This window comes from Melospiza melodia, chromosome 5 (genome assembly GCF_035770615.1).
Source record: "Melospiza melodia melodia isolate bMelMel2 chromosome 5, bMelMel2.pri, whole genome shotgun sequence".
NCBI classification, from domain to species: Eukaryota; Metazoa; Chordata; class Aves; order Passeriformes; family Passerellidae; genus Melospiza; species Melospiza melodia.
This window is the reverse complement of record NC_086198.1, coordinates 20,199,884-20,217,554: the sequence shown is the minus strand read 5'-3', so window position 1 is coordinate 20,217,554 and position 17,671 is coordinate 20,199,884. Positions and strand designations below refer to the sequence as shown.

The 17,671-nt window shown below is 41.6% G+C and overlaps 1 protein-coding gene across 1 annotated transcript in view; it reads right to left on the bottom strand.

Moving 5' to 3' along the window:
* Positions 1–10,584, bottom strand: part of LOC134418996 (transmembrane protease serine 11E-like) — a 41,735-nt gene extending 31,151 nt beyond the window's left edge. The window contains exons 1-3 of the mRNA XM_063158001.1: positions 10,187–10,584; positions 1,644–1,765; positions 829–947 (exon numbers count right to left, since the gene is read on the bottom strand). Of these exons, the coding sequence (XP_063014071.1) occupies positions 829–947; positions 1,644–1,765; positions 10,187–10,350 (405 nt within the window). The 5' untranslated portion in view covers positions 10,351–10,584. The remainder of the gene's footprint in view (positions 1–828; positions 948–1,643; positions 1,766–10,186) is intronic.
* Positions 10,585–17,671: the final 7,087 nt, after the last annotated feature.

Here is a 17,671-nt window from a genome sequence, read left to right as displayed (position 1 = left end):
TGCCAAACAGGACGTAAGAGATATGCATCGGATTCTGATGAATGAAACACAAAAAGATACAAGCACAATCACGTGCTTATTGTTGTATAGAGATGAACTCTGTAATTAGCATCTCTGGGGTAGTGTCCCAAAGAGAAAACAAGAAAGGAAATTGCAATGTGTCTATTTATTTCCATAGCTACTGTATGACTGAGAGCCACTCAGCAACCTCTGCTATTTGTAGGAGGGTTTCCCAACAAAACATACCAAAGGCGCAGGAAAAGGGCTCGTGCGTTGTTTTCTCAACACATAGTAGCAGCCCAACAGGTAGAGTTCCCCACCCTGTAAAGGAGAGGGTGTAAAAGAATGCTTTCCTTAGAGACAATGGGACATAAATCACGAAGCCAGACTCATGGAAAGAGAACACACACAAACAATGAGATAAGCTCAGCTGATTAGAGCCTCTTGCTAAAACCACCAAGGTTGTGGGTTCAATCACTGTATGGGCATTTCACTTAAGAGCTGGAGTTCACGGTCCTTGTGAGACCCTTGCAGCTGGGAGTATTCTGTGATCCCATGACCAGTGATATAGGAGGGAGCTGAGATTATTTTAAATATCTGCTTCACCACTGCAGAGACAGAGAGAAGTGACAGGCGAGAAGATGCCAAGTGGCAAGTGCCTGGTGTGCCAGGTATAGTCATGTCTCTCCTGCTATCCATTTCCTAGGTCTGCCCACCAGGGAACTGAGGGTACACCAGACTCTGTGGTCTCCGAGTGCACTGTTCACATTAATGACTCTTGTATTATCACACAGTCCTTAATGGAAAGGCACAATGATGCAAACTTACCAGTCTCTCAACCCTCTCACTCAGGTCTCTAAACCTTCCTGAGGATTGTCTGGAAAATTCATTCTTGTACCGGATGTTGGTGATTTTTACATTGGCACTGTAATAGAACAGCTTCTGATCTGTAAGGGAAGGAAGAGGAACAGGCAATACTCAAAGTACCAAGAGGAATGAACTTTAGAGAAACACCTGGCACTGACTGATATCCTGACATCTAGGGAGTGGGTGAGCCTTCAGTGTATCCAACCCATTCAAATCCAGCTTCCAAAAGCTAGGAGCAATCACTTGATTCAGTTAGGTGATCTAATCCAAGTTTTCCCAGCAGTGACATTTCTGGCCAACCAACAGCACTTGGGGCTCACACAAGCTGCACCTTGCTGCTTAGTTACCTTCCTTCCTGGCCTGTCCACTCAACACCAAGCCCTGGCAGGAAACTGCTAGTGATCAGAGAAAGGGAACAGAGAAACACCCCAGACAGACATGCAGAAAGCTCTGTTTGGCACTCACGTAAGGGAGACCAGACACTGGTGTGTTGACTTTATCCCAGAAGTAGATCATGAGAAAAATGTGAAACGAGTGACAGTAAATGAAAACCAGCAGAAACTACAGCCCTAAATGACCCTGCAGAGCAGGACATGTTCCTAGGAGATCTGCAAAGATGCTAAATGAGGAAGGAAAGAGAGCTCTAGAGAAGCCAGTGTTTTTTCCCCCAAATAAGCTTTAGACAGATTGGTGAAAACTCGCAGTGTCATCTGGTACAACAGGGACAGAGGAAATTCACTAAGCACAGGAATAGTGATACATTATGCAAAACTTACCATATGCCAGAAAATAAACTAGGAGACCAATGGTGATAGCTGCTGCCACTGCTGCTCCAATAACGATTACAGCGATTTTCCAGGGCTCAAGATGCCTTATTTTGATAGGTGACTGACGAATTCTGGGGAAAAATAGGAACAAAGGTAGATTATTAAGAGATCCTTTTCTATTTAAGGCCCCCATCTTCCCCCCCAAAAATTAAGCTAAAGTTCAATCAACATTAGTTGATTCTTCCCAGCAATATTAATTGACTTCTCACCCAACACCCTTGAAAATGAAACCATGACACAAGACTATTTTGAAATAGGTGTTGGGATGTGCTAGAAGTCAAAGAATACAGACAGGTTTGACAGTTTTAGGTATTATTAGGGCCAAATAAAATAAGAGTCTTAACTAAGATTCTCATGTGACTCCCAACTAGAAATCTGCAAGACCAAAACTTATTTTTCAGGTAGGTGAACTTTCACACAGCAATGTATACAGCTTTCAATTGGTTAAGCAAATCAGTTATCAGACACACTGGCATCATTGCTCCCAAAACTGCTTTGTGCAGTAAAATTGGGAAAAAGCACCCCATTCTTTGTATAGTACATATCTGTACATTATTCTAGCTGCTCAGTCCACTTCAGCCTGCAAAACAGAGCTGAAAAAAAAAGAGAGAGATTTCAGAGGGCCAGCCTGTGTTTCCTGCCTTATTCAGACTGAATCTAAACACAAAGGCAACTACTGCTTTAAGCAATATTTGCTGAAGTGATAGAACGACAGGGACGGGCAAAGACATGTGAGTAGGAACCTTAATCAAAATTAACTCATGGAAAGCCAATGGACACAGTATTATTTTAAAAACTCCCTGAAAAAAAAAGATGGTTAGAGCAAATTCTGTCTGTCTATAAACTCAAAGACTTCTTTAAGAAACTTAAAGCTATTTTTTATTATCAGCCATTACAAAACACAGAACAAGAAGCCACTATTTTTGGTAAAGAGTCCTTCATTCTGTTTCAGACACCTCACCCATGCAGACATGCACACCTGCAGGTTAAGTACAGCCCACCTCAGGAAAGCAGGCTGCAGGGATCCTCTCCCCAGGGTGTGAGGTGCCTCAGTGAGTTCCCACATACAAAGTACACGCAGCTCACTCCAGGAGCACACACCTCATGAGCCAGAAGTTTAAATAAATTCAAATAAGTTGAAATAATTGCAAGTGACCCCTGCAGCTGGTGCAGGAAAAGGACAGAAAGACACTGTGCATGGCTCATAAATAGCAAAGCAGATCCTGATATTTCATTCGAATTCCAGTGCAATGCCTTACAATTATAATCTTATTACTTTGGCTTGGAAAACAACTGACTCAGGCCAAATATCATGATATGTGATTGAATGAAAATGGAGTAATAATTTGTCACTTGGATCTGTTCTGACTTGTTCTGCATGTCCTATTTAGTGTTTCCTTCCCTCCTGCTATCCTGTAGAACAGCCATTAACCTCTCATCAAGTTTGCGTCAAAACTCATTTGTGACTCCATAGCAAAAAAAACACCCCCAAAATGCCAGACAAACAAAACACATCCAACCAACCAAGAAGACCTCCAAAAAACAAAGACTGAAATTAAAGTCATATTAACCGTTCAGAGATGAGCACCTCCAAAATTATTTCTGAAACTACTGTATGAAAATTGCCTTAAAATTTCAGCTGGAGAAATGAAAAATATGGAAGTATAAATAGTCAGGACTCTACCTCACTAACAAGAAAATTTCTAAGTTGTAGCTTTTAGGTGAAATCATAAATCACTCAGTTGAATCACTCAGTGGTGAGTTCAACGTGCATTTGTTGTTTTATGGTTTGTTGGGTTTTTTCCTCTCACTCCAGATAATAGTCATTTGCATGGCCTAAATGCTTTGCAAATGTGTCTGTAATGTTTGAAATGAAACTGAGTTACAAGAAAAGCCAACAAAACAAACACAGAAGTGCATTTAATTTAACCTACTCTTATCATCTTGTAGATACTCTCATTTAAAAAGCAGTTGTCTTCATTAGGCTGCACAGAAGGAAAACACTTGGAAGGTCTTTCAGCTGTAATGACCCTGGCATAACCTCAGACCAAAATGCTGGGTTGGAGAAGCCCATTTGAAAGGCTGAATGTCACCTCTGCACCACAGCAGGGTGAGCCTGAAGAAATTACTGCCTATCACATCAGTGAAACAGCAGTTTCAGACCAGAAGTAACAGGGCTGGGACACAGTTAAACAGAGTACTATAAATCTGAAACCTTTTCAACATTCTCTTGTATAGAGAGTAAAACTTTTTGTAACTCTTATTCTTTATTTCTTGTATTTCAAGTTCCATATTGTCATTAACAAAAGTCCCAGTCCACAACAGTTACTCACACATGTAATTCTACTCACACATATGACTTTCATCTAATTCATGAAACCTGTTTAAGAACATCATTTCAAAGAGGTGCAGAGAGGTTTCAGCACCAGCTTCTAAACTGAATTTCCTCAAACGAGATGCTGTTTGACAAATTAATCTTAGAAAGTCACTTAACAGGGGGAGGAGGTGCTGTTTGGGATTTGGATATCTTTTTTCTTGATTTTTATCTTAAACTTTCCCCCTTCCTTTTATATATAAACAAGAAACAGCTGTTAAATTTTATCCTCCATTCCTAATTTCTTTTTAAAATGAAAATTGGTTTTAAAAACAAAAGGTATTTTTGAGCAAAACATCCTTGGTTAGGCTGTACCATCTGCACAAACATCTTGACTAGACATGCTGCAGACTAAGAGGATTTCTAATCCAGGTTTTCAAAGATATCTGTGACACAAACCCACAAAGATCATTGAACTGATAATTTTTTATTCGCATTAACTTTGAATGTTATTACTGCTTTGCTGTACCTTCTAAGGTTCATTCTTCAAAAATTAATTATCTGACGTCCCACTGTGTAAACTTGAACAGCATTTACAGGTATTCAGTACACACAAGAGAAATATTTGTTATTTGCCAGAACAGTTATTGTGCCAGAACTGAAACAAATGAGATCCACGTGATGACCTGTCAGGGCTTGATCACTCTGGAGAGAGCTGATAAAAGTTCAACACTGGGAATTTATTTTTCTCAGACCAAGAGGCAAGCAGTCTTTGCTTACTCCATGGGAGCTATGTGCTCAAAGCAAGGGAACAGGAACTGAAATGCACACTAAGACTAAAAACACTCCAGCTGGGAAAGTCACTGAAGTCCTCCATAATAGAAGTGGAAATTTCATGCCTGAACCAAATACCTGAAGATGAAAGCTCCCCACTGACCTCAGAGGGCTTTCTGACAAGGTCCCTTCTGCCTGCAGCAAGTGGCCTGTCCCTCTTCCCCAGGAACTCTGCTCTTTCCCAGGAAACCATGTCTGTGCAGTAATCTTAAATGCACTGTAAACAAAGACTGGATTTCATCTCTTGACAGAAGACTGCTATATCTCAGATTAAGATTTTTCCAATGAGGAAGAGGATTGAAATACTTGCTGGCAAAGAGAAACAACAAAAATTGCCATAGAATTGTCTACACTGACATAATGATTTTACTTCTTTGTCCTCTCTTGGTTTCCTAGTAATTCCCAATATTGTCTCAGCTTTTTAAACTGAAATTCAGCTGACATTTTCCCAGAAATACCCACTGAAACCTCCCATGAACAGTGGTATGTGATTTGGAGCCCTGCATTCCATACTTGGGTTCCTTCACATCATACACAAAGAAGCCTTTCAGGAACCTTTTCCTCAACAAGGAGCTCACACCAATGAATGCAGAGCCAGAGGGATCCCTCCTGTTTGCATTGTAGAAGGCATAAGAAAGACACAGTTAATTATGTCTGACTTTTAGTAACAGAAGAGTATCAAAAGAAAAATGTCAGTCTCAAAGGAAAATTTAAAATATTGCCTAATATCCTAACTTGGGTCTTTAAGGATGTTTAGTTAACAAATGATAAACATTGCATTAAATAAATCATAAATGCACTTGCCTCACTGCAGCCTGAAACTCTTACTTTATAGAAGAAATTAGTATATTTTGCCTACTGAAATTCAGCTTCACTTCTTGCAAAGAAGCAGAATTTAAACTGCCATCTAGGAGTCAAACTGCCTGCTTCAGAGGAAAAGCCTCCAAGATTTTCCTCACCAGGGCTGGAAGCACTCTAGGACACCAGTGGAGGTTCTCCATTACCTGCAGTGAGCTTTGTGCCAGAGGCAGTGTCCAGCCAAGTCAGCATGCACCAGGAAAGAGAGCACAGGCTCTGCTTTGGCACCCACCCACTGGCAGTGGCTGCTCAGGAAAGGTGCTGACAGGACAGGCTGATGAATAGCCAAACCCAAAACAGTCACCTGTTTTGCAGATGATCTCCTGTGGGCAATTACATGTCCTCTGCTTTTAGTCCTTCCTATAAGAGAGGCATGCTTAGATTGACAAAACTTCACTACAGTTTTAGGACACATATAGTACCTATTTCTTAAGGTGCTTTGAGTAAAAAAAAAAAAAGATAAAAATCACTATAGCAGTAGTATTAATATTACATTACAATGCAATGTAATAAAACAAATACACAAATAGTAGCACAGTGATGTGCTTCAATTTGTTTACTGAAATAATCTCTTTACTGGTACATAACATCACTCCCAAGGAGCTCTGCAACTCTGATACAGCTCTTCTGCTGGTGTGCACCTGTGACAGCTTATGTGAACTCAGAATCTGACCCAAAGCCTCCACCTTCCTCTGTTGTTTAAATGCTCATATTTCTGGATAATAATACCTATTTCTGTGCTTTATACTTTATGTCCTGGTTTTGACTGGGATACAGCTAATTTTCTTCTTAGTAGCTGGTACAGAGCCATGTTTTAGGCTTAGTGTGAGAATACTGTGGGTAACACAGGGATGATTTGGTTGTGGCTCAGCAGTACTCACTGTCAGTCAAGGACTTTCCAGTTTCCCACACTCTGGCAGTGAGCAGATGGGAAAGGAGCTGAGATGGAGCATGTCCAGGACAGCTGACCTTAACTGGCCACAGGGATATTCCATACCACAGAGCATCATGCCCAGTATATAAATGGGGGGAAGGTTGGCTAGAAGGGGCCATTCCCTGCTGTAGCATGGGCTGGGCATTGGTCAGTGGGTGAGTAGTTGCATTGTACATCAGTTGTCTTTTTAGAGATTTTTTTTGTTCCCTCTCTATTATTAATAATAATAATTTCAATTAACAGACTGCTCTTATCTCAACTTATTGGTTTTTACATTTTTTCCCCTAAATATCCTCCCCATCCCACTGGGATGAGGGTGGTGTGTGTAGGGTGTGAGTGGCTGCATGGCACTTAGCTCCTGTTTGAGGTTAAACCACAATATAAAATAAACAGTTGCTAGGCTGGGTAGATAAACAATGAAATGCTGTAATCTAGCAATGTATTTTCACTGAACAGAGATGGACAAATTTCTTCATGGGAAAAATGCTGCTGAAATTAGAGAAATCTCCCTAGACAGGTGGTTCAGCTGATACTGAAACCCCAGGAAACTCTCCAGTGGCAGAGAAATTGGATAATTTCCGTGTTCAATTCTGTATAAAATCTGTCTCCCTATTATCACCAAATCTGTCCACAGACTACATGAAGCTTTCAGATTGTCTACTATCAGAAGCATGTCAAATTAAGCCATCCCAAGCTTTGTGTTAGCTTTGCTTCATTCAAAAGGAGGATCTGCATTTAGTAAAAAAACACAAACATGGAAGGAGTATGTGGTAGAAGCAGAATGCCTTCGTTTGCAAAGCTTATGCTGACCCAAAATGCCCAATTATAAAACTTCATGGAGAAAAAACAATAAAGGGAAATACTTCTGAAACACCCTCTAAAAGGAACAGCAGAGGCCAGAAAAGCTGCTGGGATTACTCTGGGTCATGCTCAGGGAATGAAGATGACAAGATTTTAAGGCTCAGGATGGGGTCTTGTCTCATTCTGGTTTTCCTGTCTAAATTGGCCAGAAACTGAGGGAAATCAGCAAGGAAACATCAATGGTTCCAATATGAGTCAAATCAGCTGTGTGGTGAGTTCCAGAAGCAAAAATATTTCACTAGAGTTTCCTGAATTCAGGATCTGCTCTGGGACAATCTGGGCAGGATAGGTTTCTCTTTGGCACCATGCAGGAACCACATCTGCCTCCTGCAATAATCAAGGTAAACTCCCACTAATGCCAGTGGCACATGAGTGTCCTTGCACCAGGGCTGGCATCCATTTCCTGCTACACCTCAGCAGCCTGTAATTTGCATTCATTTTGCCCACCTACTGCATGACAAATTGGTGCAAGTGACACTGCATTTCCACCTGCATATTCACTTTTGGACTGCCATATACAGCACCAGTGAGGTCTGCACCTCACCCTGCCAGGGCATGAGAGCTTCACAAGGAAGCTGCAGAGAGGACACTGCACCTGCTTCCCAGAGTGCAGGACACAGCACAACAGCAGGACAAGACCAGCAAGGCTGTCTACTTCACCCAGGTTTCCACAGCAGCTTTGCTTCCTGAAGGATTTTACAGAGCACATGTTCCAACTTAGCTTGAAATGCTTTGAAAAGAGGCATCTAGGAACTGGATAAAGCTAATAGTGAAACCCCACTCTTACAAGGGACTAAGGGAGAGGGGGATGAGCTCAAACAGCAAAGCTTACAGCTCCACACTCAGAGCCACATCCCTGCCCAGCAAAGAACTCTGGTTACACAGGAGCTTTGATTAAGACTAGGCAGTTTCCCTCCTTTCCCAAATGTAAATATCCAACACAGATTTCCCCCAATGTACTTTAGATTTTATAATAATTTAAAGAACCATTGAAACAATTAAATCCTTTCCTAAATAGGAAGCAACCAAACTGGACTCAGAGGTTATTTAACTACCCTCTAGCACACTGTCATTAAAATTATTTACACCATTGCTGATATCACAAGGGCATGGCAAGGAGAATTACATCTAACGAAAAAAAAAAAAGGCTTTTCAATTCTGTTAGGTAGAGAACTCTCTCTTAGTTTTCCCTGCTTATGTAATAAACACAAACTGATAATCACAACTGATGGGGATTTCTTCTTTTCCTGACAGACAGAGTAGCATATATTTTAAGTTATGGATATTAAATGGAGCAGAAAATCTTTGGGTATTGAGCAGGGTACTACTAAGCAGCACAGAGCCCAAAGATGAACTTCCTCCTCTCCTGGCAAATTTTAAACTATTGACTAAAATTATATTGTTTCCACAAAATGAGAACAACACTTCAGTGGGCACAAAGAATAAGTTTTGTCCATCCAGAAACAATGTTTCTATTTCAGCATGCCCTGAAATTATTTTAAAAACCCAACTTTTAAAAATACCGAGGATGGAAAAAATAAGTAGTATCTTGCAATCATCCACAGCCATTTGCCCAAAGCAACACAGAGAGATTAATGTTGTAGTCCTTAACAATCACACATGAAAATTCAACCATCCTGCCAGATCATTAGGATGCTAAAAAACAATTCAATTTATTTTGAATTTTGTCCCTGAGGTCATACTTTTCAGCTTCATCAACTGCTAGGACAACAAAAAAACCCACACTCCTGGGAGACTGAGCATTCCCCTATTGCCATAGGAATCCAGAATCCAGTGAGTTAAATAGAAATTACAAATTCCAAGATATTTACTGTACATCTAGAACCCAATCTCTGTTCTGACCCAAGAGACAATAGCATAGTGTTGCACCTGGAAGACTTATTTTTGTAAAAATACTCTGAACTTTCCAGTGCTTTCTGAAGTATTGTTATGGTAAAACAAAACTAAGGATATCCAGAATTTCTGACTGCCTGAAATATCTTCTGATGCAAACCATCTAATCATTCCTCCCTGAAAATCATGGTTTCTTCGTTAAAATAAAAGGGTTAAAACCAGAATGATGAACACCTATAGTGTTCCACTTATGTAGTTGTGCTGCCATTACTTATTTAACCAGGATTTTTTGCAGGATTTGGGAGAAATAATATTGCAAGTACACCTGATCAAACCCCATGTTTTTCAAAAATCATGTTACTAGCACTTGATTTTGACAAAAGAGCTTCTTGGTTTCTCCCCTACTCTGCTGTAGGCAGATAAGGATGATCAGAAGGAAGAAAAGATAAGTGTCAACCTGACATCATCTTTCTAAACAGACAGCAAATCATTGTACTCCTGACCATGCTAGAGAAGGATTTCCTTCTGCATTTCTCACTCCAGCCACGTTACTCTTTTCATCCAGACCACAACCTCCAAAACCACTCTTTCATCCTGCAATTTCCTCTTCAGCTTTCCCTCTGTTTATCATCTCTTTTCAGAATGCACATTTCAAACAGATCCAGGATGTACCCCAGGTCTAAAATGATGAAAGAGGCATAGGTAGAGCACTGAGAAGAAAAGGTCAGAAAAAACAGATTTCTCCCCTGGATCTATGTCCTTGAAGCCCATAGACAGTACGCTTTACCACCATTACACCTCCAAATTAAACTTGCCAGGTTCAAGCATGCCACCTACTTCTGAAGATCCCATGGTAGGTCCCGGTAGGCCTGGTAGCCTTTCTGGCCTCCAATGAAGGCTTGGCTAAAGTCTGGGCTGCGCAGAGAATGGTGCTGGAAAACGCAGGAGTCGCATTGACTGGTGTGACGGGAAGGGAAAGCTGTTGAATGAAGATCCTTCATTGAGGCACGGTTGGCGCAACACCCAGCACCCTGTGGGTTATTGCAAAATGAGGGAACGAACTTCAGAATAAAAACAAACAGAGGTAAGCATGGAGTTGATAAGGAGACTGCAACCTTCCGATCAGCTCCGCATCAAAGAGCTCCCCAGGCAGAGATGGAGTGAGCAGATAAACCGGCCCAAGCAAGAAGACTTGTTCTTCACTACAGCGAAACAGGAAGTGCCTGAGATTTCCCTTTTCCAGCACTCCCTTTCTGTCCAGCTTGTATCCCTACTGCAGGCCTTGCCCTGAGTGGCTGCACCTTCTACCACATGCTCACTGTAAAACCCACAGCGGAGAGGCACCGCGCTGTCCGCAACACTAGGTCACTTGTCTTCTGAGGGAGCCACGCAAAAACAAATATGGACATAAACAGCTTGGTCAGCCAAGCCTCATCTACCTCAGTGCTCACTCATCCACAGCTGTCCTGGACTCCCTTGGCATCAGGGACAAGACAACTATAAGTATCCAGCCTCCTAATTACATGTTAGTCATTTAATGGTTGGCATAACCCCGCCTGTGGAAAATGCTTACTCTGTGAAACGGGCCACCAATCTCCTTGGAATTCCCGTCTCCCAGCACAAACGTGATTCTTCAGAGCCAGCTGGAAAGGGGAAAAAATGGAGATTCACCAGTGAGAAAATGTGCATTTACATCAAAACTCGAAAATCAGAAACCAAAAAGTAAAATTACAAGAAAGCAAATCTGTTTTCTGCTGTTTGATGCACTTGCATTGCACGTGCCAAAAAGCGTGAAGCATTTGGTTTTCCCATGAAGTCTCAAGATTTCAGTTATTTTTGTTGGAACATTCACTCTGTTCCAGAAACAGCCTCAGCATAAAGGGAGAGGAAGAAAGAAAAAAGACAAGAGGAAAATTTGATGAAAATTTTACCAAAACATACCAAGTCGTTTTCCATCTTTCCCCAAAGTTATCCATTCACAGGCATTTCAATGCAATTGTAGGAGAATCTGGGCAGGCCCTTTTGAGGACAGTGGGAAGAGCTGAACACATCTGCTGCTTCTGCAACACTGATTTCTTCATTTGTTTTGATCAATAAATTGGGTTTTTGGCTTTTCCAAGCTCCCTGTGGAAAGGGCATTGTCGCAGTTGCCTGCCTTACCTGAGGCTTTACTGACTGAGGACACAGGTACCTGTCAAGCATTATTATTATCCCTGGGTTGCACCTTCCATTCCCCACCACCCACCCTGTTATTTTCTTTTTCAAAATCTGTAAAACTCAGAAAAGATTGTACACAAAGGACTCCCTGCTCCACCCAGAAACACACACATCCCCACAGGAAATCAAGTACTTGATGGAGTGATGGAGATTGATTGATTCCTCCTTCAATACGTGAGTCAAGAAAATACCTTAGAATTCCTTGTTGGGGTCTTTTTCCTCCTCTTTTTCCCCATTTGTTTGATTTTGTATTTTCTTTTTTCTTTTTTATGCTGGGAAAAGGTAGCACTTGAAGTGCTTACCCTGTGAGATGCAGAAAATTCTCCCTGATGTGTGCAGAAGTTCAGTGGCAAACTCTGACCACCTGGATCAGGTAAAAATGTATTACAGAAGAAATAGTTTTTAGCAAACAGCTAGATTTTGAGACATCATTTACCTGAAATCTTGAGCCTTGAAACAAGGATGAAAAACATTCATTAGAATTGCAAAGGTTCTCAGGAAGAAGTGCCAGAAAAAAGGAATTGGACAACAGATGAATTAATTTCTGGTAGCTTTCAGATCACACTAGGACAGACTAATCCTATTGTTACTCCACAGTATGAATAACAAAGATATTCCTAAAAAATTATTTCATTTTCTTACAATCAAGAATATTTTGCAACCTGCCTAATAAAACTTTAAGTAGTTTGCCTTTGTTTGCAAATTAATTACACACTAAAATGAGCTGTCCTGCAAAACAGTGTGAAATAAGGAAATACACTCGCTTCTTTCAGATGATACAAAATCAATTTACACATACCTGTGCCCCAGGAACAATGGTACAGACAGACCAAGAAAAGACAATAATTAACAAATAATTTTACTCACAATAAATTATCAAGTTGCAAAGTACTTGGTATTAGGGTGTCATTCAGTAAGCCAGGCAATTAGTAACCTTTTTTTGGTTAATACTAGGGAAGCAGTACGGAAACTAGCTATCAAGGCGTGGGGTGGAAATCCAAGAATGTGGGTGCACAGGATTTTGTGAATGAAAGTGTAAAAAGATGTAATGACCATTCTCTCTGTTTAACCCTGCAAAGTCAGCCCAGCCGGTCAGACAGACTGCTTGCCTAAGCAGGGTAATGACAGACTGCCCGGGTTTGTGTTTGCGCACTCACACAGCCTCACGGGCTCCAGAGACAAAGAACACCTTTAGAGAAGACCACTGGCCAGTCCTGTAGCAATAACATCTCTGGAATTTACAGGCAAAGATGTTTTGCATAACTGTCTACCAGTTCCTCAAGCCAGGCCGTGAATTTCAGGCCAAAGACAGCAATCAATCGTTACTTTTAAACTGAGAAGTGAGTGCTCCTGTCAGTGATGTTTAACAGAACTGACAGAAGCTCTGTTGAACAGCCTGAATGTTAAACAACCTGAATTAATTAGAACTGCTCTGAACAGGGGGTTTGAAAAGATGACCTCTGTACATCCCTCCTAGTCTAAATTACTCTGTGATTCTCTGTGAGCATCTGACAAGACCAAACTGGTACACTACAAGGAAATCCTTCCCTTGGACAAGCTCACTCTTTTTTCCATCAGCACACCTGGACAGCACAGGGATGGCTTCAGGCCTCCTCCTCCTGAAAAACACAAAAATATCTTGCATTTGGCCTACAAAAATCAGCAGAAGCTCTAAATGATCTGCATTTCATAATACTTTTTCGTTTTAGCTGTGGACATGCTGCACAGCTTTACTCTTTTGACCAAAGAAGGTCACCAGTTTATTATCCTATGCTACATGAAATTGCAGCCATGGCTTTTAATAACTGATGCAGTTGATAACTGATAAGCAGAAAAATCCATTAAAAAATGGACTTATTCTCCAGAGCCAATGTGAGGGCCGAGAGAGAAGCCAGGGCCTTTATCTTGAGCCTTGAAAAGTCACTTGGGGGCAAGATTTTATAACATGTCCATGCGGCTTTGAGATACTGAACACATGGAGACTCTGGGATGCTGCAGCAATGGCCTGAAGCTCTGAAGTATGCTAGATCCTGCCCTGGCTGCTTTCCAAACAGTCCCTCTTTCCAGGCCCTTGTAACAGAAACTGCTACACCCGTCTGAGTTGCAGCCAGGGAGGCCAGCCCAGAATACCAGCAACGCCCTTCAACAACAGAAGTCCCCCAGTGCCAGAGTCATTGAAAACAAATTCAAAGCTCATCATCCTGTTTGAGGCAAAAAGGTGGCACACGTGTGCCTGCCCTCTGCAGCTGCTCAGACAGAGCTGCTGCTTGCTGCAGTGAAACAGAGCAGCCTGCATTTTCTTCTGTCAGGCTAACAAGCAACTCTCTACATCCAGGGCATGAATCCTTCTCTCCCTGTTAAGGCACACAGCATCTCCAAGGAGACAGGAGGTCTTCACATGACAGACTAGGCCTATAAAGAAACAGAGCCCTTTAAAATACAAATAAATCTTTTATAGGCACAGCTCCAATTGAAGAAAGGAAGATCAGCATTGTTTCACACACCTGAAGTGCTAGGGGGACTTACTGGGAGCACTTAGAGCTCTGCAGATGGCAGTACACACAAAACAAGGCTTTTCCTACATCTCTACATCCCCAGAAAATAGGTAGCTTGAATTTGATCTCATATTATTTGTCAGCAGCTAAGTTGCCTGGTAGAAGTCAAACAGAGTCTGCGATGCTTTCTGCCTGTTTCAGTTTACTCTGCAACAGCATGCAAGATCCTACATGGCGTTCTTGTCAGCGGGCAGCTGATTTATCATACACTGCATTAGCCTTCAAGGCTTCATAGACTAAATTTGACATAATGAAAAAAATGTCTGAGACCTCCATGCTGCAGCTGTTTTGACTCTAGCTGTACTTTCAGCCACAGCTCAGGAGATCAGTCACTCTGATAGAAACATGCAGAGTACCAAATGAAGGTCCCACTTGGTTTGCTGCCTCCCTGTGAGACCTTCTGTCTGAGCTCTCTCTCAGGTAACTTGCTTCCTACTTAGATGGCACAGAATGGATTGTTTTCCCTTCCATGCCCTGATGTTTCCATTGATTATTCAAAGGCAACAGTGCCAGGCAAGTCTGGGACAACAGCACTGTTATGGCATCTAAGGGTCAAGCATGAAAAGGACCTGGTGTCAGGCTGGCTACCAGAGCACCTGGCTGTCACAGACACAGCTGAGAGGGACAGTCAGCTCACCCCTTAGCCACGGCCATGTGCCTTTCCCTGAAGCTGCTAAGGCCCTTGGAAAGAACAGAATCACAGAGCAGCTGAGGCAGAAAGGGATCTCTGGAGATCATTTAGCCCAAAATCTCTACTCAAAACAAGCATAGCTGGACGAGGGTGCTGAGGATCATGTCCAATTGTGCCGTGGTTCAGTCACCCTCACAGTAAAGAAACATTTACTGATGTTCAAAGGTAAATGGTACTGATGTTCAAAGTATCTCCAAGGATGGAGACTCCATGACTTCTCCTGGTTCAAAGTTCAAATACTCTCACAGTAAATAAGTTTTTCTTCCATTTTCATCATGCTTTAGTATAGGAGACATCACTTGCTAGCATAGTCCCTCCATCTGGTCTGTCCGCTGGAGAAGGAATGTTGCTATCAGCAGCCCCCTTTGGTATGCAGGTCATCTGCTGGCCTGGAGAGCAGTGCCAGACTGTCTGAGTCACAGCTCCAAAGGCTGCAGGTGATCCCAAGAGCCTGGTGAAGGTCAGAGATGTGTGACAATTGCTGTTTGTTTGTATTGATTTGCAAATAACAATCTGTGGTTGAAACAGGCTCTGGATGCCAGGCTGGTGGCAAGTTCTTCCTCAAGTAAGGGACAGCCAGGTGGCACAACTGGAAGGTGGAAAACACAGGCACAGAAAGGACAAACATCACATAGCAAGCACAACTCTGGTTTACTGCAGGGAGGAAGGAATTCATTAGCTAATCAAGTAAATTGGAGATAGGCCATGTATTTCTCAGACCTATGCGTGTTTATATAAAAGAAAGAGTTGCATTTTTTGGGTGACAAGTTCCTCAAATCTTTTTCTCTTTCTTAATTGAAACAATTTGTTTTGCACCTGAGAAAAAGCCACAAACAATGAATGGCAAACAAAATGTTCTTCAAAGGAAGTGTGATTTAAGAAAGGCTTCCATTAGATATAAAATTAAAGATAAAGCAGATTAACTGCCATTTGTTCTATTTGTTTCTGAAATCTTCTAACCACTTGAGTTTTGAAAAGTTTTCTTTGCATCAGTAATAGATCAGACACTCAGCAAGCTGAAATACTGACAGCTTTGTTCTATAGAAGGATGCTGTTTAGCCATGCATACAAAAGATCATAAGAATTATTCTTCTCTTCAGTTCTTCACTTCAAACCCTTTGACAGAAACGCCACCCACATAGCCAAATAAAACCACACCAGCTGAGCATATCTTTGGGCCATGGCACAGTTGCCAATGTAACTCAGTGCTCATAAATGCTGTCTGTGTTACATACACAACACAGACTCTGTCAGAAAATAAGCATAGACCTGTTTTCTAAGCCATAAAAATGTTTGTTAAAATTATGTCCTTTAAGAAATCTGTCTCTAACACTCCCTTTCTTGCACTGGACCCAGTAAAATGTGACAAAAGGGCTACTCTTCTTTCAAACAAATGGCCACCTTCCCATCTATTGCCAACATGGCACGTCCTATAATACTGCAATAAAGCTGTTGCTTTGAAACTCCTTTTTATACTCTTAAATAACCTCAAATTCCAAGTTCATCCTGCTGGCTGTTAGGTATTATAGACCAGGATTGATGAACTCCAGCATGTAGCTCCCTTCCAGCTCAGACCATAGTACAATTTGTACTAAGTTTCCCATTATGACAAGAAACGGACAAGAAGAAATCTGATCAGTGTCTTCAATTTACAAGAATCCTCAAGAACTCTCAATATGGGAGACCAAAACATGCTACTGCAAACCTCACTATCTTTATCCTACCAAGCTCTCAAAATTACTGCTGCTCTGCTATCTTGCTTGCAAGAAGGTTGACAAGCTCAGAAAACTGACCCACAATGCCAAAAATACCTGGTCATGTGCCTTCCCAGTCTACTCTTCCACAGGACAAAGCTCTGGCTTTGTTGCTGCAGATAAGCAGACAAAACCTGCTCAGCTCTTGCTCTCACAGCCACAATCTACTCTATTTAACACACTTACAGGGGAGAGAGGGACACCAAGCTTTCTGATGGAAGAAGCCTGAAACTCACACAGTGCTGCAGATACCTATGCTTAAAGCCTCCAGCTTTAAACAGCTGTAGCCTCCTCAGATTTTGCAAACAAACTGTGTAGCATCTCTTCATCTTCAAGGCAGCAGGAACACAGTGTCTTGTCCTCCAGCTCCTCTCTAGTGAACTGAAGCAGAGCACCACCAGGTGCCACAGTCCTAAGGCTCTTGTACAATACGATTCACCCTCTAGTGGATGACACAGGACCTGTTTACCTGCACATAAATTTGGGTAACCACTGGCCAGGTGGGTAAATTCTGTCCTAGTCTGGATGACATTTTGCTCATCTAACAGCTTCTAACAATCAAAAAAGCTAGATGATTAAGAGAACATAAAAGCCAGCACATAAATCCATGGTATAGAATCAGCGTAACATCCTAAAACAGAAGAATCTCCAACTTACAGTTGCTGTGATGCAGGAAATTAGTAAGTACATGAAACAGAAGGCAAATGTAACAGATTTTATTAAATTTACATATATATTACATTCCTGTGTGTCATGCGTGATTGTATAGTTAGAAATATCCCATTCTGCCTTAAGTGAAGATGTTAATTCCTCTAAAAACATGGATGAGAGAAACTGCAGCTTGTAGCTTCACACATTGGTGAAAATGCAGCTTCAAAGAAATGCAAGTCTGCTAACCATCTAAACCAAACAAAAAGTTTTGGCTTCAGTTTCCTTAATTTCCCCCATGAAAAGCCAGGCAAGGTTGACATCAGTGCAGTTTTGCCACAAGTAAGGGATTCAGACCTATCATGTCCAACCATCAATATTCCCTTGGATGAAGTCTGTTCTTTCAAAAGCTCTTCTTGATTTTCACCATTTGTACTGCTTTGCATCACCAAGAGGC